Below are 22,491 nucleotides of genomic sequence, written 5' to 3'. Positions count from 1 at the left end.
CTCACAGCAAATCCCAGCACAAGTTTTCACACTTTTATTTTTCTCTCCAGGGAGATTAGATGTAAAAAGCACCCAAACCCAAATACTATGGAGTTTAATAGTTGGTCTAAGCAATCTTAATAAAGCCTTGGGCAATACAGCTTCATTTTGTACCACAGAAAAAGTTTGTTGCACACTCAACCAGTAATTATTTTATCTGACTCATTCAATTGTACATGGAAGAATGCCACAAAAACAAAAACAAGGTATTGTGATACCCTTCCTGTGTATTTCTAGAGAAAAAAGTGGTAGACTGACAGAAAAGGTCTTGGATCCTAGATCTTACCACTGCTTCTAGTTAAACCTTTTAGGTACTTGTACTACTAAGAGACTACGGGTTTGGAATTAAACAGACTGAGAGAGAAATCGTAGCTGTATCTCTTACTAGTTGTCATTTCAGTCAAATTGCAGACACTCCTTAAACCTCAGCACTTTTGCTTGTAGAACTTGAAAAATAACTGCCTCAAAGAGTTGGTATACAATACAGTATGTAAGACATGCTCAGTGTAGTACCTCGCATATTTTAAGAGAGCAGGAAACATTATTTTTCTTTACTTCTTTGGGTTTTGATGTTAACTTGCGTAAAATCAAGAGTTCAAGCTAAATAGTTACTATATGTTCTAAATAAATGCTGTCAAGCCTTTTTCTTTGAAGGCATGAATATTGGGAGTTTCTGGAAACATTTTGAAATGTGTTGCATTTTGATGAGTATATTTTTTTTCTTATTCAAATATTAGATTTTCTTCCCTGGGAGCAGATAAATCTTTATTTTATTCTAATAAAAATCTTTATTTTATTCTAAAATCCAGCAAATGTATTGCCTAGTGAAATAAATATATATTGCTTAAGTTTTATAAAGTTTAAAAATAAACATAATAATGGATTAAACCTATGACTTTCTAATCAAGGCTTAATATCTTTTACATTTAGACTATCAATAGTTTGTGTAAGGGGAAAAATTGCCCAACATCCCATAAATATTCAGTGTTAACAGAAACTTTTCATTTTAATTCATAATTTGAACCATAGTTTAATAATTCCTCATGTTTTATAATCCTTTGTAGTTTACAAGAACCTCTCATGTCATATACATTATGACATTTGACTTCTATAATCAACCTTCGAAGTAGACTCAAAATTTATTGTCAGTTTACTGTTACTATCTCATCTTCATTGACACGATAAGATAAGGGCTCTGACCCAGGTTGTCATGTAAAAACTCCGGGCTTTCTCCACTGGGTTTCTGCCCTTCACAAGTTACACTATGTTGTTCTCCCCTAGTGGAAATGAAGTGTATTTTACTCTTCATGAGCTAATTCTCCAAGAGAGAGTCTTGTCTGCTCTGTGACCAAAAATGTATGAAAATGTCTTCAGGGTCGGTGTCTCAACCTGCATGCAATGGACATTAGGTCACCTCCAAAACGATAATTTTTATGAATAAAGTTGAAAAATGGTAAGTACTTTATGTAATACTTAAATTCAAATTCCCTCCGAGCTTCATTTATTGGCTATTCAGAATAAAAGGTTTGTCTAGTGTTGAATTTATTTATATATAACATAAAGGTTAATATCTGCAAAGATTTGGAAGTATTTTTTTATTTGGTAATGGTGAATTTTCTTGCCAAAGGCTTTCACCTCACAGAAAGTAACATACCAAGCTTTGCCTCCCACAGAGGTCATCATAATTTCTCAAAATGTTGAAAGGGCGCACTGGGCAAGGAAACTGGAGCTTCATAGTCACTCACACACACACACACACACACACACACACACACACACACACACACACACACGCACGCACACATGTTGTTACCATAGTTACAACAGGAAAGGTCATAAAAGACCTACTTTTTCCAATAAGCTCTGAGACAAGCCTTCTGATTTAGGATCACTGGGGTGAATAATCCTAGCAGTATCTCCAGGGTTTTCTTGTGATTGCCCTGAATTTAAACATGTAGCAGACAAGCAGAAGGAGGGATAAATGACTCGTTAATGCTTCATGAAGTTGTTGCTACTGTTCTACCAGTTAATCTTTTCTGCAAGCACCTCCAGAGACTAACGAAGACTTTAACTCATTCACTCTCTTACCAGAAAATTACTGGAATTAACAGCCGTGATTAACTTGAGTTTATGCATGACATTCCACAAAGTGATAAAAGGGACAGAATGCCTCTTGTACTCCCGAATTGCTCAGGCTGGATTAAGATGGGGCCATTACAATCACGGCAGCTGAGGTGCCCTGGGACCGACTCAGAGTGTGTTTTACTTCCCAGATCTGGCTTTTTCAGCATGATGGAATCTAACCATACTTGTCTTCAAAGGTTGGGATATCTTCTACAGCACCCTACCCGAGTGGGTTTGCATTTATTGGTTTGATAATAGCTTCATTGGTGATGCATTTGCTGCAATTTGAGCTAGGGGATTTAATCTTTAAATCATTTCATTATCTGATAGTTAATAATGATAATAACAAACACATTATAAAAATGCCTTGTAATTTCTTTTGATCTTCCCAATGACTCCCTAAGGCAGATACCAATTATCCTCTTTATTTTACAGATAAGAAAGCTAAGGCTTAGAAGAGTGAAGGGACTTCCCCAGTACCACACAGGTAGGAGGGATATGTGTTCCCAAAACCTGAGATAAAGTTAGAAAGCTGTATCTCTCAAGCTCTTCACCGACAGCTGAAATCTATTTCCGTGTCATTTCCATCCATTGGTCTTACTTCTATCTTGAATATCTAAAAACGTCTTAATTCTTCTTTCTCAATTAACTCTTTAAAATTTTGTATTTCACACCACAGGGCATTTTTTTTAGATGTTTGTTCTCTAATTGCTCACTACTCCAGCCAGGAGTGCTTCTCTGTGGGTCCTTAACAAAGGTCTCTAAAGGCCTTCCTAACCTGCCCTTCCCTGCACCCAGAAAAGAAATACTCTTTAAAATATATACCTGGTCACTTCAGACGTTTCTGCTCAACACGCTTCTGTGGCTTCCCTTGTCACTCAGAGTAAAAGTGCAATCCTTATAGTCAACCTTAAGTGTGCCCAATTGTATTAATGAAATTATTGTTCTAAAATTTATGTTTCCCGATGATGATACAGAGCCACAACAATAAAAAGTTCTTTCTCTTAAAAAAAGATTCCAAAGCTCCATGATGCGTCCCCCACTCCTGTGCTCTGTCTCTGCTCACTGGTCCAAGCTTCCCTCATCCTGCTAAACAGCTGCTTGGCCCCCTCCCTGAAGGCCATGACCTGCAATACCAGCCTGGTTCTTTCCGCCTGTTACTACATTTTCTCCCTTCAAAGTCATGAAGCTTTCTCTAACTACTATGTTGAAAACAGAATTGTCTCCCATCATTCATAGGCTCTTCCTTCTTAATTCTCCTCCCTAGTACTTTTCACCATCTCACTTACTTTTTATTGCTTTCTGTTATTTTTCTGCAGCATGCATTCTACCTCTTCAATGCACGAAAGAATGAAAGCTCCACAAGGGCAGAAACTGGATTTTGTTAGGTCCGTTTCAAGGTTGAATAAGAAACTGGCCCATAAAGTGATAATTTCACAGGGCTCACCTACCACACACCCAGTATAAGAAGCAGTCCCTGGTGTATACAGAGCTTTTACACACTTCAGTGACTTCCTAAGAACTTTACCACCAGCAAGTCGTTTTTCTGAAATCATCTATGACTGTAGGACTTCCCAACCCTCTGTGGACCTGAGTACAGGTGGATATGAGAATCAGTATCCAAAACGCTTTTGTCAATTCACTTTATCTAATTTTTAACGGACAGCACAGTGTTATTTTTACAGCACTGACTAGTCATCTCCCAGCTACAGAACAGTCTCAGCTGCAAAGGAAAATGCCCCAGTGGATTGGTAAGATCTGTAAGGATTCAAAATAAGGCTTTCTTTTTTTAAGCTATGTTGAGGCAATGATTTTACACAATCACCACCACAGAATGGCCTACTTACTTTACTATCACTGTGCTTACACAGTGAGCGTTTCTCAGTAAAGAAAACTGAACTAATAATAATGTTCCACTTGAAACATCTCTGTTGACTTGCAGCTTATAATGAGCCTCTAGCTGAAAATCACTGCAGAGACGAACTCTTTCACAGGGCATCATTTCCTACTGGCAGATTTGAGGCAGTGTGTTGGGTTTGCTTTGACAGTGTTTCAGTCAGTGTGTTAAAAAGATGCCAGAAATTCTAATGCTGAGAGACAGACACACCACGATGGAATACATTGTACAACAGGACAAGAAAAACTGGGTTAATTACTACAGGATAGAAACTGTACTCTTTCTTGCTGATCACAAGGTGTAGAAATTGTTGTCAAACCCAAGTCACTGCTTCGATTAACATTTCCAATTATTCACTGTTAATTCGCAGCACTTCTTGAGAAAAGCTGAAGATTTCATTCTCACATATTGAGGGCACAGAGTTTAAATTTCTGAAACAGATGTAAAAAGTCTTTTCTTCCCACTTTAAGAGCCTCTTTAAAAAAAATCACAAATCAGCAATAATTCTCACATACTTTGCAATTTAATATAAAGCATTAGTTTTTTTATACGCACAACAAAACATGGACCTGCAGAAGTTTTCAAGCAATCCTCTAGCAGCTTCATGCGTGTCTTCTGGAGCTCGGGGCTGTCCCACTCATCTTCATCCACTCCCCAGTACAGATCTATGACCTGCGAACAGATAGACGAGGCACCATTAGCTCTCCTTTGGGAAAACTAAATTTACCTGTGGGTTTTATTCTGATTCGCATGTCAAGCCAATGTGCTTTTTAACTTTTCTCTGCAGCATGCTTTTCCTTAGAGAGAGAAAATGAGTTTTAAAACTCAAGTTTCATTCTAGGATCAGTTGAGAATGAACATTGTCATTTCTTATTTCATTGTGGATTATACTGTTCACATGGTCCAGAGAAAAGGAAATGCTAAATGTCAAAGGCTTTGGAGTATTGGCTTTCATTTTACTAAAATGGTAAGAAGAATTTAAGAAAAAGAATGTAGCTGGTATAAGGTTACCACATTATTTGTGGTAATTAAATCACAGTATAAATTATTACTTCATGGCCTACTATGAGAAAGAAAAATGACAATTGGCTTTAACAGTTACTGATTTGAAGTTATGTGTCTTTGAGAAAGAAAAGTAAAAAAAAAATCCCTGCTAAGATCATGCTTTATCTCAGGGGACAGATACTTTTCTCATTTCTGTATTATCTGTAAGCTGTTTGGCTTTCATCAATATATGTCTATTGGGAAAACAGTGAAAAGTGTGCCTTACTGGGAAATAAGAATACTAGGATCCTCCTTCTACTGACTTCAAAGGCTCTTGGGAAGATCCTGCAGGTCTATAAAAACTTACAAACATGCTCTTTGAGAAGTGTCACAGAAAGCAGTATGGGTTTCATTGCCTTTACTCAACTCTTCTCTGCAGAAAGTAAATGTTTCTAACTGAAGCTTTGAAGATTTCTTCTTTTCTTTCCATTTCTCTCACAGGTAGAAACAAGCAGTTCCCCCTCTCACTTCCTGTTTGCCTGTCAAGCCCAGTCCCTAATGTGGTAGGACTTCGTGTCTTCTCTGTCCTTTCCTGGATTTGTGCTTGTGGCACAAATGGAGAGCTAGAGTCACGACATGACTTCTCCCTACCCTCTACTGAACGTCCATAGAGGAGGCATATCTTATGGAGGTCTATCTGGGGAAAGTAAGAGGCGGAGGCCAGTGGGGTATTACAGAGCCCCAGACTTGTTCTGAGGTGGCCACAGGAACCGAAAGCACTCTTCTCATTTGCAGGTTCTCTGTTGGCTGTGTGGAGGTGACAGTGTTGCATGACCTCTTAGCTTCATATTCTTATGAGGCTGCCACCGGAGACCACACGTCACTTCTTTATGATTTAGAAAAGTGCTGCCTTTGATGTAATTTTATTTCCAGCTACCAGGTAACTATGATAAACATGCTCAAGGTCTATAAAAAGGACATTTTTGGCCATTTGCCAATAAAATGTCTCAGTAAACATACAAGTTGACTGTCACATGAACTGTTGTGCCACGCACAGGCTAATCCTACACAGAACCTTGTCTCTGTCTTTCTGACTGATACTGTACAGTTATGCCCTGCACAATGACATTTCAGTGACAGATCACAAGGTGATGATCTCTTACAATGTTATAACCCAGGAACCTTATGGACATCTTAGTTTGTATAAGTATACTCAATAATGATCAAACAACAGCAAATTCACCAAACAACATATTTCTCAGAACATATCTTGTGAAGCAGTGTATGATTACTGATGAATGTCTTGTTAAAACAAGTGAAGAAAAAAAATGTGAATATTAACAACAAAAGCTATAAATAGGTACTTGGTCTCTTCAATTTCACTAAAAACAAACACAAAATTATATAAAGTAATTATGACAGTGTATTATTGGATGTGTAAAATATATAGATGCACACATGTAACTGATAGCACAAAAAAGAGGGGAATATAACTACGTATATAAAGTAATCTTTCTGTAGCTTTCTGGAAATGTTAGTATAAATCATAAGAAGATTCGGATGAATTACAATGTATATACCCTAAAATAACTACTAATAACAAAATAATATGAGAAAAGCATAAGAGGAGTTAAAATATTATACTGCTAAATATTCACTTAATGAATAAATCAAACTCACATGTGTATATACCATATTGTCTCCCTACCATAATAAACTGAGAGAGTAAATAAGATACAAAATCTATAATAAATATGGTGAAAGGATAAGAAACTGCTCAAAGACAAAAAAGATAGGGAAAACAAGAAGGAAAAGAAAAGGAAAAAGTTATAAATTTGTATATATACATTTAATGATTACTAAGATGATTATACTACTAATTCTATTAGGTTTTGGAACAAAATAGTTAACATTCATAGGATTAGATCAATTTTGCATGCCTATATCTGGTAATTCAAGTAACACTTCTGAAGATAACTATGCAAAACAACAAAATTTATTATGTTTCTACCACCTGTTTTGAAAGCTTACATTGTTATTGTTTTGGGTTTCTTGTTATTGTTATTTATTTGCATTTTTTGTTTCTTATTTTTCTTATACCTTGTTTTGTTTTGCTTTTCCCTCTAATACAGAAAGGACAGATGTACATGTATACCTGTATATATGCCTAGAACTTCTCCTAAAGAGTTTATAAGAATTGACTTTATTATGTGTGATGGTATGAACAACTAGACTGAAGAAAATGAGACTTCATGGTAGCCATTACTGATTTCCTATCATCTTGTTTTGAAATCCAATAATGCTTTTATTCTGTGTTTTGATTGGTTTTAGTCTGCTTTCTATTATTTGATTTCAATTTGTGTGAAAGTATGGACAGCTATTTTGAAGAGAACAAGAGACATTATCATAGCCATTATTGGTTTTATAGTGTCTGGTCTTGAAAACCATTAGGGCTCTCATTCTTTTTTTACACTGGTTTTATATTGTTTTGTTTTATATTAATTTATTGTGAGTAAAGATATGGGCAACTATTTTGAAGAAAACAAGAGACACTACGGTAGCCACTGTTGATTTCCTGTTGTCTTGTTTTGAAATCCTGTGTCTCTTGCATTGTTTTGCTTTGGTCTTCTTTGATTTGTTTTGTTTTATTCTCTTTAAAATAAAGAAAATATTCACTTAATGTAAAAACAAAGTAGTAGAGGAGAATAAAAGGAACACAAAAGACATGAGACAAAAAGTAAAATAGCAGATGTAAATCTGACTGTATCAATAATACTATTAAAGGTGAATGGTTTAAATAATGCAGTCAAAGTCAGAGACTGTCGGTCTAGGTAAAAACATGACTCAACTTAATGCTGTCTAATGGAGATTACTTTAAATGTAAATATGTAACTAGGCCAAAAGTGAAAGGATAAAGAAAGACGTATCATGCAAATAGCAACCATAAGAAAGCCAGTGGTAACACAAAGATCAGACAAAACAGCTTATGAAAGATAAATGTAAACTTGACATACAAAGAGATATTGAAACATATAATGGTAATCCAAACAGATCCTACCTATTCGTTGGGACAGTGCCCTGGTAACCTTCTGTCTCTGAGCTCCTTTCCTCTCCTCTCCTCTCCTCTCCTCTCCTCTCCTCTCCCTTCCTCCCTCCCCCTGCCCCCGTCTTCTCATCTTTCTTTCTTTCTCTTTTTCTTTCTTTCTTTCTTTTTCTTCCTCTTTTCTTTTTCTTTTCTCTCTGTCTCTCTCTCTCCTCCTCTCTCTTTATTTCTTTCTCTTCTCTTTCTTTCCATTTTAAGACAGAGTTTGGAGTCACCACGTTGCCCAGGCTAGGCTTGAACTTGCATTTCTCCTGTGTTAGTTTCTCAGTTATTGGATTACAGGCATGTGTCACCATGCTGGGCTTGGGCATCTTTTGTAATAGTTTTTAACCTTTTAAAAAGATTATAGCTATGGTTTCTACTGCCCTTTTTCCAGGCCTTCATAACTGAGTATCTTATTTCAGTGGCTTTGTTTAAATATTCTCTGCCTCCAGATTTTCTTCATTAAATTGTCCTTTCCTTCCATATGTCTTTTTGGGCAGAAAAATGATGCAAAAAGATAAAATCAAGTAACGAGGAAGACAAGAAAGATATAAATGTAACATCAAATATCTACAACAGAAAACATCATTTTGGGTGAACAGATATTCTATATATCCACATCATCAATAAGTGACAAAAAACACTTAGAGCCTAAAGTGCTCAAGATTTATTATATACTTAAAAAATTAAGCTTAGCTTTTAGCCTAATGTCCAGGCACTGAAAACAGTGGAATCTAATTTATTATTCATTGGAATACTAACTTGTTGACAGTACATTTTATGTGCGTTTTCTTATTTTATCATTTAAGTATAAAAGCTCAAGACAGTAATTTGATTTTATCTTTTTTACTTTAAACCATCTCACTTGTTTGAAAACATTCTTGGGGAAGCTCACTTATCATTCTTCTTATTATGCTCTTATTATGTTGAATTGATCTCAAAGCAAAAAACCAGCAAATAAAGCTTTAACAAATATTAGCCCTTGTAATAAGATGTAATCATTTAAATACCAAGATTACATAGTAATAAAGCAACTTGTAGGAAATAAACAAAAAAAGAGTCACTCAAATTTGAATTCATAATAGCGTTTACACCATCATTTCTGTGGAATGAGTCTCTGAACATAATCTCCAAATTGATTTTTTCCAAAAATAGCTCATACTGTAGTACACCACTGAATACTAAACAAAATTTAAAAAGTTTTTTTGCTGTGCAATTCAAACTGGGTAAAAACAAGTGTATGTATATGTATGCACAACAAAGTATATGTATTTGAGGCTTTAGGCTGTATGTATGTATATGTGTATGTATGCATATGTACTTGAGGCATTAGGTTTATAACAAAGTGTGTATATATATATATATAATGTGTGTGTGTGTGTGTGTGTGTGTGTGTGTGTGTGTGTGTGGGGCCTTAGGCTGGCTTCAAACTCAAGGTGATGCTCCTGCCTCAGCCTTTCAAATGTTGGTATTACATCACTACGACACACGGAAACTGATGTATATATTTTGAAACAAATCCAGTACTGACAGGGAGGTTCTTCTAAGTTACTATGATGAGAGGTTCTATAATGATTCCATTGGCTCTGCCATTGCTTCCCCCTTTACTCTTTCATACTTAAAACAAAATCTTGTCATTTTATAGTTTATATTAGTTTGGATTAAAAAATGGTTATTTCTGCAACCTTCCTGCACTTTCCACATATAAAACATGGCTTTTAAAAGATCTGCTTTCCAAGAAATAAATCATATTCTAAAAAGGACTAACACTTGCCATCAATAAAAATATCCAAAAGAATACACAAGTGGTTGAGAAATTTCTGAACAGCATTAACACTGTCTTAAGGACATAGCTTTCCCAAGTCACAGTGGTGAAGACAGCATTCACCAGAATTTGTTTTAGCATAATGGTCATTTCACAGCAGAAAGTAGGCAGGGAAAAGTCTTCAAGTTCAGGCTAGCTTTAGAGGACACTGTTTACCAACAGTAATCTGTAGTGTATACCTGTGGTAACTGTCTCTGCATAAAATCACTTGCCCTAGATTCACTAAGCACAAAACAGTCTCCAGGCCCAGGTCACCTAGTACTTTTACTAGAACTTTGAGAATACTGACTGTGCATCACCTGTAATTATTTTCTTGATCATGAGATGCATAACTAAGGGTTATATGGGAAGAGCATGACCAAATGAGTCAACTCTACAAAACACCAACGGCCTAAGTCAAACCCACTGTGGCCACTGGTTGGCCCTAGGGACCATATGTTGATCACCAGAAAGAAAGAGTCCAATAATATGAGGTCAGACGATGCTTCATCCAAAGCTTCATGATGGAGACTCATGGCCCATGCTTGACCCGTGTCCTGACCCTGACAGATTTAGCCTCCAGGCAGCTCTGATGTGGTAAGAAGAACTCAACTGTGAAGAAGGCGTAAATTCTGACCATCAGCGCTCCCTACAGATGGAGACAGGGAGAAGAGACCAGCCATTTCTGGATGCCAAGACAGGAGCTGCTGTATTTCTGTGCCAGCATAAACTTGCCAAGTAAACTGTATAAAGGAAGTTGAACTAGGCTGCAAGTGGGTCCCAGCTCTCTTCAGCAGCAGATCACTTGAACGCAAACAAACAATATTCCTAAGTGAAAACCCCTCTGTTGGCCTGTCCTGCCTAGCACTGGTGCTTCCATCGTGGTGTATCTGGAGGCACTTCTAAGTGTACACACATCTGTATAATCGCTGCAGCTGCTTAAACTATCTTCTTGCTTGCATTTTGGCCTCTCCTAGTCCATGAACCACACAGCAGGCAGAAAGATCCTTCTAAAACTGCCAATCTCACCACTGTAGCAAAGATTCCTTTCTACTTAGCCAGACATTACAAAGAGCAACTTATTTAATCCTTAGGTTTATAAAGCTATTTTACAGTATGTTCTCTTTTCAAGCTTCCTAATATTCTAAGATAGCATGTAGAACCTATGACTAGACTTAGGAGCTTTTCTGTGACCTGATCCTTGTCTGACTGTCCAATGTTGCATAGCACCTTTTTCCTTCATGCTCTGACTGGGAACATTTTCATGTGTGTATATATAAGACATGCATACACACAAAAGCATATGATGAAACATATGTACTTACACATGAACACATATGTACCTACACACATACATATGTAAATTTTCACCAATGTGTGAATGAGCAGTGATTAAGTACTTGTACGTGAGCCAAACTACCTTAACTCAAGTACTGAGCCTGTCTCTTATTTGTAGGGGTCTTCAGCAGTTACCTACTTCTGCATTTCTAAGTTTCTTCATCTAATACAATGAGAAAGATGGAACTTATCTCGTGAGTTCATAGTAAGCATTAAAGCAGTTAATGTGCATGGAACATTTACAACAGTGGTGGTAGATTTTCGTCATGCATGCCATAGTTGGCTTTTTGTTTCACTGAAAGTTCTAAAAGGTTAGGCATCACTGATTTAGAATGAGCATCTTGCAGCTAGTAGGTTCCATGTAAAGTTAAAGTTCTCTTCCAAATCTTCCCATGAAAATTATTCCTTCTGCTTAGAATAATCTTCTTGTCCACCTGGCCCTGCCATCAACCCATCATCCTTCAGAGTTCTGCTTAGATGGTTGTTCTGAAGGCCTTTACGATGACCCTAGATGGCTGGTTTGCCCCAAGCCTTCGTTACACATGCCCAGAGCATCCTGTCTGGCCTCAGCAGAAGCATAACTTTGGTCCCTGTGGGTCACTGACAGGGACCACAAATTATAAATTGAGTCTAGAGAATGTCTGAGTCCATTCTTGTCCTGCTCTTTGCATCAGATTGGAGCAAGGAAATTCCCTTAGAATGAGGATGCTCCCTGCTTTTTTCTGGCCACAGCTGAAGCCTGAAAACTAGTGATTCTATGGCACTCACAGGCCCAGAGGTGCTGAAGATGATAAGGATCTTTAAAGCAATGTAGTAACAGCAGTAAAACTTCACCTGTGGAAACTACAGTTCCCTTATTGCTCCTTGTGTCATCCTTGCAAGCATGCTCTGTTTCCTCTTTTACAAGCCGTCCCTGCCACCCCACTGATCTAGCATATCCGGTCATAATCCCCTCACCATTGTCCTCAGTGTGAATGTGATCAATAAATATAGAAGTTCTGGCTGTCTTGTGGCCTTTTGTGCTCTATGAACAACTGGCCATCCTGGATCCCTGCTGAATCACCATTTTGTTTCTTGCTCTTTCTTTATTCCATGCACTGTAACACCCTGCAGGAGATTGGGGACTCACAGCAGAGGTCCCTGATAGTTCATGACTGTGTGTGTGCTCTGTGAGACTGTAAGCTCCATGAGAACAGAGAGTGTTTCAATACTGGCTTCACTAGACTCATAACTGCCCGGTACAAGGCAGAGGCTCAGTAAATGTGCATTAGTAAAAGAATAAAGCTCAGGTGACCAAATGTCTATCTCTACCCCTGGAGACTTAGGGTAGATGTTTCTCAGGTGGTACCATGCATGTCCAGCCTTGAAGAGTTTCTACACAGGAGACTTCTGCAGAAAGGCTTAGAGTACCTTACTAAAGCACTCAACAATGTTGCAAAGAAAGAAATGTGACACAGATGTGGACACAGTGTGGGGTCATAATGTCATGCATTTTGGAAGCTGGAAAGAAACTGAAATATTAGATACAAGAAATGTTTTACTTTATAGATGAGAACAGTGGAGCAAACTGTTTCAAGGATCTGTATCAAATTACTGATAAAATAAATCTCTTAAAGTGTGGGCTTTTTAATCAATAAAGGCTTGTTAAAAGGCCCCCTTCCCATAACAAATAAAACAAGGACAAAAAATAAAACTACCATGTGTTCCAAATTTGAGACGTTTTGTGTTGGCTCTTTAGCTGGGAGACTTACATGACACATGAAAATTTGGGACTTTTACCCATTCTGGTTATTGAACAGGTAATCCTTTTGTATAGTTTTCACTATTGGAGTAATTTCACTATTGGGCACAATTTAGCAGAAATAAATACGAAATATAAAACCTCCAGGGATTTTTGAAACTTCTCACAATACTGTCACCCTACATTGAGAAGTATTAGGAAGAAAATTTTCTATGGGTACAAAATAAAAGAGAAACCCTAACTCTCCCTTTTATAATCTGGCTACCTCATATGGATGAGAGATCAATGTTGTAGCATGTTTGTAATAATTTGAGAGAATACTTCCAGAGAATACCAACTCCCTAACATTTATTGACAGTATTGAAACATAACGTGACTACACAGACTGGTGACCCAGCCTGCCTGAGATGATGTGATTCAGTGAAGGGATGTGCATTTCCCAGCACAAAGGAGGGGACAGATTAACTGATTAACAGAAAAACGAGAGAGGTGTATGATTAGCTGACAACAAATCCTGGAAATTACAAAGCCAGTGATGTCACTTAAAAGGAAAATGCACTTTGAGATTCCTGAGAAGGCAGACAGTTGGGGAAAAAAGCCAATGTGTAACAGATGAGGCAAAGGGGTTGATGGAACAAGATGTCTGTGTTGAGGGAAGGAAGAAATGGTAGGAGAAAAGCAGTAAGTACCACTGATGATGGGCCTTTGTGTGACAGCAAATGATGGCTCAATTCATCAGTCATTCAGGAAGGCCAAGCTACTATGAAACTCACAAAATTTAACTCTACAACTTTGATGTGCATGGAGAACTTACCTTATTTTGTCTAGAAGTGGTTTAGACTCCTGCCCAAGTCTCTGTTCTTTGATTGGCAAAATAAAGTTCTATTCCATTTAAGCCTTAGTTCAGATTATTTGCATGTACCCTTTATTTAGTGCTTAGTCTCTCTCAAAGGCCTTTTATTTACTAACTTTAGCTGCCAAGTCCTAAAAGGCATGTTTTTCCCATTTTCTTGGATCTTTTCCCTAAGATTACATCCAGTGACCTTATATCTTAAAGGGCAAATGGAATTCCTGGGCAGTTGCTGGCAGTCAGGGCACTACGAGAGGTGGTTTGACCTACTGATTGGCCTTTCCCTTCTCACTCTGGTCATTGGCTGGTGTTCTGGGGCTGATTCAGCCCAACCTCTCCGTATGGATGAGGGTTCAGTCCAAGCTTCACCCAGCTTGTCCATCCTGGTCCTTTTGTGTGCTCCTCTCTTCCCACCACAGACCTAGAGTAACTCTCAACTCAGCATAGGTGATGCAGATTAAACATGGAAGTTCACGGTCTCCTGCTATGCTTTGGAGGGAAGAGGGGTCCTTGAAAGGCCATTTCTTTATGGAATCCTGTGCAGACAGCAGAGGCAAGCTTAAGCTGCCCTTAGTGGTCCATATCTACCTGCTTGCTTTCACTTATCTAAAACAACTCTGCTCTTCTGAAGCAAAACTTGGAAACAGGAAATGGAGTGGCAGATCTGTTGAACTCTGCCTTTCTGTCTCTCCACCCATTCACACAGAAACAAATCAGGTAGGGTCTTGCTCTTCCATGTTCCCAAACTGTACACTTTTCTCTGCATATTATATCTCAAAACAGCAAAGGTCTGCAGGACTGGTTGAAGTACCAAGGAAGTGATTCAACTAATTTAGAAAGATGGTCTCTCAAGCTTATAGACTTATGCCATGGTTTGAATATATCTCCCAATTCATGTGCTGGAAATTTAATCTCCAGTTTGACAGTCTTGGGAGATAAGGCTTCAGGGGAAGTGTTTAGTTTATGAACACTCTGCTTTCATGGGTGGGTTAATGGTACTCTAAAAGAGGACCAGGGGAGTTTGCCTTTTTTTGACCCTCCACTTGTGAAGATGCAGTGCTCTCCTCTCTAGAGGATGCAGCTATTATGGTGCCGGCTGAAGACACAGACTGACCTGTCACCAGGCATTAAAACTGTTGGCACCTTGATTTTGAACTTCGCAGTCTCAAGAATGTCAAGAAAATAAAGTTTCTGTTCTTTTATAAATTTTCATCTCAAGTATTCTTTTACAGCAGCACAGATGGATGACAAGCCCAGATCTAGTTTTTATTTTGCTGCATAATCTCTTCTTAAAGGGGCACCAGTAAATATTTCCTGAATATTCTTCCCATTCAAATTCCTTCTGTATGAGGCACTAAACACTCCTCAGATATACGATGCCTTGGAATGATCAGAGCAAAAAACTTTTTGTTATAGTAAGAAAGCCAAAAGTAAAATTCATATGAGTAATTTCATCAGTACAGGTTCTTTATGATGATAACTGCCAAAAAAGATGAGAGAAAAAAAATTTAAAAAATTATATAACATTGGTTGAGTGCACCCTGTGCCAGGCACTTTAAATCACCCCATTTAATTCTTACAACAATCCTGGAAGATAATCACTAACCCATTCATTTTACATAGCAGTTATCTCTGCAAAAAAGCCTACAGTCACAGGACTGGCAATCTGCAAGTTCAGGACTGAGCCCCAGAATACTCATATATAACAGAAAAATCCATGCTGTTTCTATTAAATGCTGCAGGTGATATAATATGCTGCTTTGTACTGAATCTAAAATAACATCAGTGAAGATTGCTCCCACATTGTATGCATCACTACAAAAGAAATGTGCTGCCTATTACATGGTGCCGCACCATTTATTCATAAGATGAATCTTAATTTTAGAGGTGTAAGAAAATATGAAAAGCCATGCATGCTGGAATCAATGATATCTAGTAAGTACTGTTTCAAGGAAGACTGAGCAGCTGTGTAGAGTCTGGTCCAGAACAAAAAACAGCAAGGGCAAGGAAAGAACAAAAAAACAAAAGCTGCCACCACCATTCAGCTATTAAGAAACAGAAGTCTGAGCAAAGACGGTCTTAGGAAATGGAAAGAAAAAATCATGCTTCTAGGATACACCATGGCAGATGAATCCATGGGAACAGCAGCAGGCCGGCTCTTAGGTGTAAAGGATGGAAGAATGGACTGTGAGGTAAGAGGGGAGAAGTTTTCAAAACTAGATAATGGTAGCAGCTGGGAAACCAGGAATAGGGAGAGAGAGATGAACTCTCTTTTGGACGTGTTAACATTCAAAACCCAGAACTAAGCTCATGCAACTATGGAGGGGAGAGAGCTGGAGATACTGACACATGGTGACTGCTAACAGACGAGGGCTTAAGGAGATGATGGTGGAAGAGGGAGCAAACCAGGAGCGCAGGCCTGGATCTGTGCTACCGAAGGAAAAATGGGGAGCTGGGGTGCCAGTGAGGAAGACAGGGCCACACCCAGACCTACGGGGTTTGGAGGTGCCTTTGCCCAAAACAAGCCTCCATCCCTCAGGAGCCTTTGGATGTCACTGCAATGTCATTGTGAAGCAGAAAGCAGGTGTGGGCAAGATCTTCTGCTGGCAGAAGCTGGTTTCACTGTGAACCTTCCCTACACACCTGGGAAGCCAGTATGACCTGGCAGAGAAGGGAAAGGCTGCAGCTGGCATAAGGGAGGCTTCTCCTTGGGGGCCTGGTTGTCATTCTAATTTGCAAAGGCATACAGGGGAAATTATTTCTGAAAACTTACTTCTAGCAAACATGTAAAAGGTAAGAAATGGCATTCACTAAGACAAGGGCTATCAATTTAAGATTCAGAAATAAGAGCAGCTCTGGCTTCCATCATGTGCCTCTCTTGATTTCAAATCATGCCAAGTACAAACACAGCAAGCAATGGAACTGGTGGTTGTAGTTTTAGTTTTGTTGCCTTGGGTATGAGAGTCAGGAGCTGTGATTCCACAGCACTTTTGACATTTCCATTAACGATTTCAATTTATGCGCCTTATTAACACTTTCTAAAAATGATAAAAAAGTTACCATTTTAACAGGTGGAAAAATTATTCACTGTAATTTTTTACATGTTCAAATGAATCTCCTTTTCACAGCTCCTTACCTAAGGTTTCCACTGCTCTCATCAGGCGCCTGTTACCAGGCAGTCAGTCTGTGTCCTTCAGAATGACAGCAGATAGATTCCACAGTCACCTATACACATATGGAGGCACTGGCCACATGCAGTTGTGGAGCCCCAGAATTGAAACCAATCCAAATTGTTAACGGGTTCCTAATGTAAACTACACACTTGACTTTGAAACATAGGATGAACACAGGATGTCAAATACTTCATTAATATCATTTTAAATCTGGTACATTTTTTGGACATATTGGCTAAGATGAAATATTAAATTTTGTTTCCTTTTACTTTTTAAAATGTGATAAGTAGGAAATTTAAAATTATATATATGGGTTGTATTTTTGACTTGCTTTATATTTCTTTAGAATAATTCTGATCTAGTTTCTCAGTTTCGGTACCTTATTCATTTAATCAATAAATTCAGCTCAATCAACCAGATCTGAAAGCCACTGGGTCATGAATCACCAACGTATGTTTCTCATATAAGCCACGTACTACAAAAGATGCCGGTCATAGAAGATATAATAATACAATTGCTGACTTCTCAAAGATCTCAATTAGGGGCATTGAAAAAAGAATCAAAGCAAATTAATATGCTACTGAAACTTAGGAGAGAAGCACTACAAAGTCTCAAAGAAGGATAGCCAGTGTCTTAAAGAATGAATTTTTTTTCATTTCATTGCTGGGTACTGGGTGGGATTTTGAGTCACAGGGGACCATGAGTGTGAGGACTCAGGGTAAAGGAAGAATGTATTTGGGGAAATGAATATATTCCAAAAGGCTAGAAAATGTCAGTGGGGAGGGGGTGACCCATGAGATCTCAAAGGTAGGCAGGGGTGGAAAAGAGAAACTTGCATGGCACTCTGAGAAGTGTCAAATATAGTTAAAAATGTAGAGTGTGGACGATAAAGTCAGATTTCTATTTCAAAAAGGTCACTGGAGTGACGCTGTGGAGTGATGCTGTGAGTGGATAAAGTGGGTAGATCTTAGGGAGGAGAAGGAAGGGAAGAAGGCAAACAGGGTGTCTACGTCGATGGCCAAGACGGCAATAATGCAGGTTTGCACAAATGGCAGAGATTGGAGAAGTATTTAAAGAGGCAGAACTGGCAGGTCTGTGGGACTTGCCAGGTGTAAGAAGTGAAGAAAATGAAAGTTTATCAACTTTAGTGTCACGCAGGATGAAAGGTACATGTTACAGTGGGCGTTCACAAATGAACCTGGCTATCCAAAAGTACTCTTCAGGAGTGACCCCAAGCTGACTGGTTGGCCTCGAATGGAAACCATTTTTACACTGGAGGTACCCTTAGCACCCAGATCAGTCAAATACTCCCCTCAGAGATCCCTACCTAAACTGGGTTTATTCTTGGCCAACTCATTTCCTTGTTTCAGTTTTTAAATCTTTGCACTATAGCCAAGGCATTGAGGGAACACTGGTGAACCAATGTACACTGTGTTGTTTTTCTGAAGCAATTAGCGCTCACTGCATTGAGAGAGCCTGGTGTTCTTTGCGTCTCTGAGCAATCACCTTCTCTCTGGTTCACATGCTATATAACTGAGTTCACATAATCAGTGTGGTGCATTTTCATTACCTCTCCTAGTTTAAATGAAAAGACAAATGAAGGCAATTCTAAAAAATATCCTGACAAATAGGCACACAAATAAAGTTGTAACTTCATATTCTATGAATCTAGTTCAGTAAAGATTTTCCTTGAAGAGCTTACTATGTGTCAGCTACTTGTCTGATCACTACGATAAGTTGAATCAGACCACCGAAGTCCTTAAACATGATTCCTAACTATGTGACATCTTATTCTCTCCACTGCTCACACTAAACCTGCCATGGTATTTCTCATTTCTACCTTCCCTTCCTCTTCCAGCCTACTTATAACACTTGAGCAGAACTCTTAAAGGTAAGTCACATCATGCCATGTTCTCTGCTTAATAAAATTTCATGTCCTTAACATCTTCTGTGATCTGATTTTGATTACCATCTCTAATTATCTCCCTTATTTCATTCGCACTTGGCTACTTTACTGTTTTCTGGAATATTCTAGAATATTCTAAGCCTGTTTCTATTCAGACCCTTTTTTGTTCCTGTGCCTGCTCTCTCTCTCCACTTGACAGCATCATGACTTGTTCTGTCACTGTCTTCAGACTGCTGCTCAAACGACATTGAGTCCTTTACTGATGACCTGGCATTCTCGGTCCCACCTCATCCTGTTTTACTCTTCACACAAGTATTTGTTCAAAACAATACATCTACTACCACTGGAATGTACCTGCTTATAATTTGCTTTTCTTAACAATCCTGAAAACTCCTCAGTGGAGGATATGTGTTGATTGCGTCTGTTTTCCAGCACTAGAATGCTGACGGGCATGTGGTCAGTGCTCAACATACTCTTTTTGACTGGATTAATGAATGATTAATTACGCAGAAGATTTTAAGGGACCAACAAGGAGGGTACAGGACACGTCCTGGAAAAAAACAGGGAAAATCAGAAGAGTTCTTAAGGAGGTAATGTTGGGGTAGATCCTCATTTATTTAATTAATTAATTAATTAATTTTTGTGCAGGCATCTATTCATTCAGTAAATTTCTGTGGAATCCTATGCACCTGGCCCTATTCTAGGTCTCTGTTCATGTGGAACTTGCAATCTAATAGAAGAAAACACAAGAAGGAAGCGAATGTGTAAGTGAACAAGAAAAATACCTTATCTGTATGCTATGCAAGGATCTAAAATAGTACAACGTCTATGACAGCAGCTAAGTGTTGGTTTACATTGAGTTATCAAGGAAGCATCTCTAGAAGTGACATCTCAGTGGGGACCAAGGGGCAAGAAGAAAGCAGCCACAAGAAGGTAAGGGGTGCATATTAGCCGGGTGTGGTGATGTATGCTTTTAAGCCCAACTACTTGAGAGGCTGAGGCAGAAAAATAGCAAGTTCTAACCCAGCCTGAGCATTTTAGTAAGACCTATTTCAAAATATAAATGAATGAATGGATGGATGGATGGATGGATGAATGAATGGGTTGGTGATGCACATCAGGGTTTTCTAGGCTCAGTCCTTCATACCAAAAAGTATATGTGTGGCAGCTTGTGCACACAGCACAAGCAGGGCACTATTCCTAAGTGGAAAAGCCTGGACAGCCAAAGGCAACAGTGTAGCTTCAGGGCAATGGACAGGGAGAGAGGCACAACATGAGACCACACAGGACTAGTGTTCACAAGGGTTGGTTCCAGAAGGCACAGCATGGGGAAAGCCAGGCAGGAAAACACTGCTGATGGAGAGCACAGCATAAGCCAAGGCGAGCAGGCATGAAATAGATTGGTATATTGAGAACCTCAGAAATTTATTTCTCTTGGGTTCAATGCACAGCCAGAGATGGAATCTGGAATACTGTGGCTTCCCAGGAAGCTTTTGGCACCACACTTTGTTGCACTTGAGGAAAGAGAACTATTTTTCTGGAAAACATATCCTTAGGGAGAAGCTCTATAATTAACCTACAATAAAGACTACACTAAAATGTACATTGCTGAGAGGACTCAGATATATATTTATGCGCCTGTTAAACTTACAGCTGGTAAGCAAATACAATTCTGCATATTCTCTGAACACCATCCCAGACATGTTAGCTGTTACCAACCCTGGCTTAGACAGTGCATTGAAAGATGAGCAGGTTAAGTCACTCTGGGACTCAGTTCCACACCTTCTGTGCCCCCTGCCATTGCCACAGCTGTCCAGCACCTCACTGAGTCCCCACTGTACCTGTCTGGAACAATTCTTACCCCCACTTATTTTATCAGCTTTGCCTTCTGCAGTTTTTTTTACAGTTGTCTGCCTTTACTAAAAGATATTTTTCTTTTCTATCACCTCAGCTAATTCTAGTCAATACCACGTTTTAGGGAGGCTGCTCTGTAGCTCAACAACTTCCTCCTCTCCAGATAAAAATGACACAAACAAAACAAACTGAAGCATGGGATTAACATGCTTAAATGTATTTCTTCCCCTTGGTAGCTGTGTCCTCAAGGAGAGCTAGGTCTTTGGGAATCTTGAGAGACTGGAACCTTTGTAACAACTAGAATCCTGTTATCAGTAGAACCGGATTCCTCAGAGAAGGTAGTGTTGAATTCATGACAAGGAATTTAATTTAAGTTCACAACTGATCAAATAAATTGTGGCTTATGGGTAACTACTCAATATATGTCTTTTAGTGGCCTGCTACTGACCAACACTGTGTGTTGAGATTGAAGCCCTTTAGAAACTACTGCTTTATGCATCACATTAAAAGACATGATGAGGTACAGCAAGATAAAATATTTATCCCAGGAGACAACAAATGGAGAGTGAGATTTCCACTAACAAAGGCGCATTGTCTAGTCTTGCACTTAAATCTCTTCTGCATATTCATCACGTGACAAGGTGAACGTCTTTGAAAGGTTACCCAACAGCCAAAAATTTCATTGTAAATAATGCCAAACAATTCTGAGTAAATGTTATCTGTTACACAGCCATTTACTTTTTCAAGTTTTGGATGTACAAGACATACCCAATGTTTTCAAGTACTTTCATATCAGGAGGTAAAATCAACCATGCATAAAAATGCCAGAATTCATGAACTTTAATAATGATGTGTGCAGTTAACTGTCTTTGAAAGGCTGATAGGTGCTTACACAAACGAATGCATGATGACTTCTTGGTAAGTACTGAAATCCTGAAATGTTCAGGAAAAGGGATATTCTATAAAGTGAATGAAAACAGAAGGTCAGGACTTGCCAGGCTGCTGAAAGGAACACTTTGAAAAGGGAGTCTTGATTTTAGATGCAAAACATTCCTAAAGTCCACACCTTAAAGTCTCTCTTAAAATAGAAACTATCAAAAAATAAATTAAATACGGTTTTAAGACAAAGATAAGGAAATATTGATAGGTTCAAGAAACATAGCATGAAAGTATAAAACAACAATGACTATTTTATTTCAGTTTTCTAGTGTTTTTTCTTATTGATGCCTAAAGAAATGAACTATTTTTAGGGTTTAAAACTTATCTTTTTTTTTGTACTGGGGATTGAACTTACGACCATACACTTGCAAGACAAGCGATTATGCCGCTGAGCTAAATCCCCAGCCCCAAAACTTATCTTCTATAACAACCAAGTTGTGACTACTTATTCAGCTTACATAATTAAAAATAAGATTAGCATTAGAGTTACCTGAAATTCCAGTCCATAGTTTTCTCTGCAGAATTCTCTCAGTTTAGGATACACATTTTCTCGTAGTGCCTGTCTTTCTGCTCCTGTATCTAGAACAGAAAAGGCAAACATATAGAAAGTATTACCCACATAGATATTTCTCAAAAAGATGAATACTTAAATATTAATCAAGCGGTAGTTTGGCCGCTGGAATAATTCCACAGAAATCTACACACCTGGCACACACAATGAACCCCCAGGATGAACAAGACCCCAACAGTCAGTTTT

General features: G+C 38.5%; 1 protein-coding gene across 2 annotated transcripts in view; it reads right to left on the bottom strand.

Moving 5' to 3' along the window:
* The window catches only part of Nwd2 (NACHT and WD repeat domain containing 2), a 160,161-nt gene that overhangs the window by 76,528 nt on the left and 61,142 nt on the right, over positions 1-22,491 (bottom strand). Inside the window, exons 2-3 of one of the 2 annotated variants that reach the window (XM_063240744.1) lie at positions 22,225-22,313; positions 4,616-4,732 (exon numbers count right to left, since the gene is read on the bottom strand). In XM_063240744.1, the coding sequence (XP_063096814.1) occupies positions 4,616-4,732; positions 22,225-22,313 (206 nt within the window). Of the gene's footprint in view, positions 1-4,615; positions 4,733-22,224; positions 22,314-22,491 lie in introns of those variants that run through there. The other variant, XM_063240745.1, reaches the window with a different exon arrangement.

This window comes from Cavia porcellus, unplaced genomic scaffold (assembly GCF_034190915.1).
Source record: "Cavia porcellus strain 051 isolate PalLab524CR breed Dunkin Hartley unplaced genomic scaffold, mCavPor4.1 scaffold_30, whole genome shotgun sequence".
NCBI classification, from domain to species: domain Eukaryota; kingdom Metazoa; phylum Chordata; class Mammalia; order Rodentia; family Caviidae; genus Cavia; species Cavia porcellus.
Note: the sequence above shows the minus strand (reverse complement) of the source record. Positions and strands in the feature narration are given on the sequence as shown.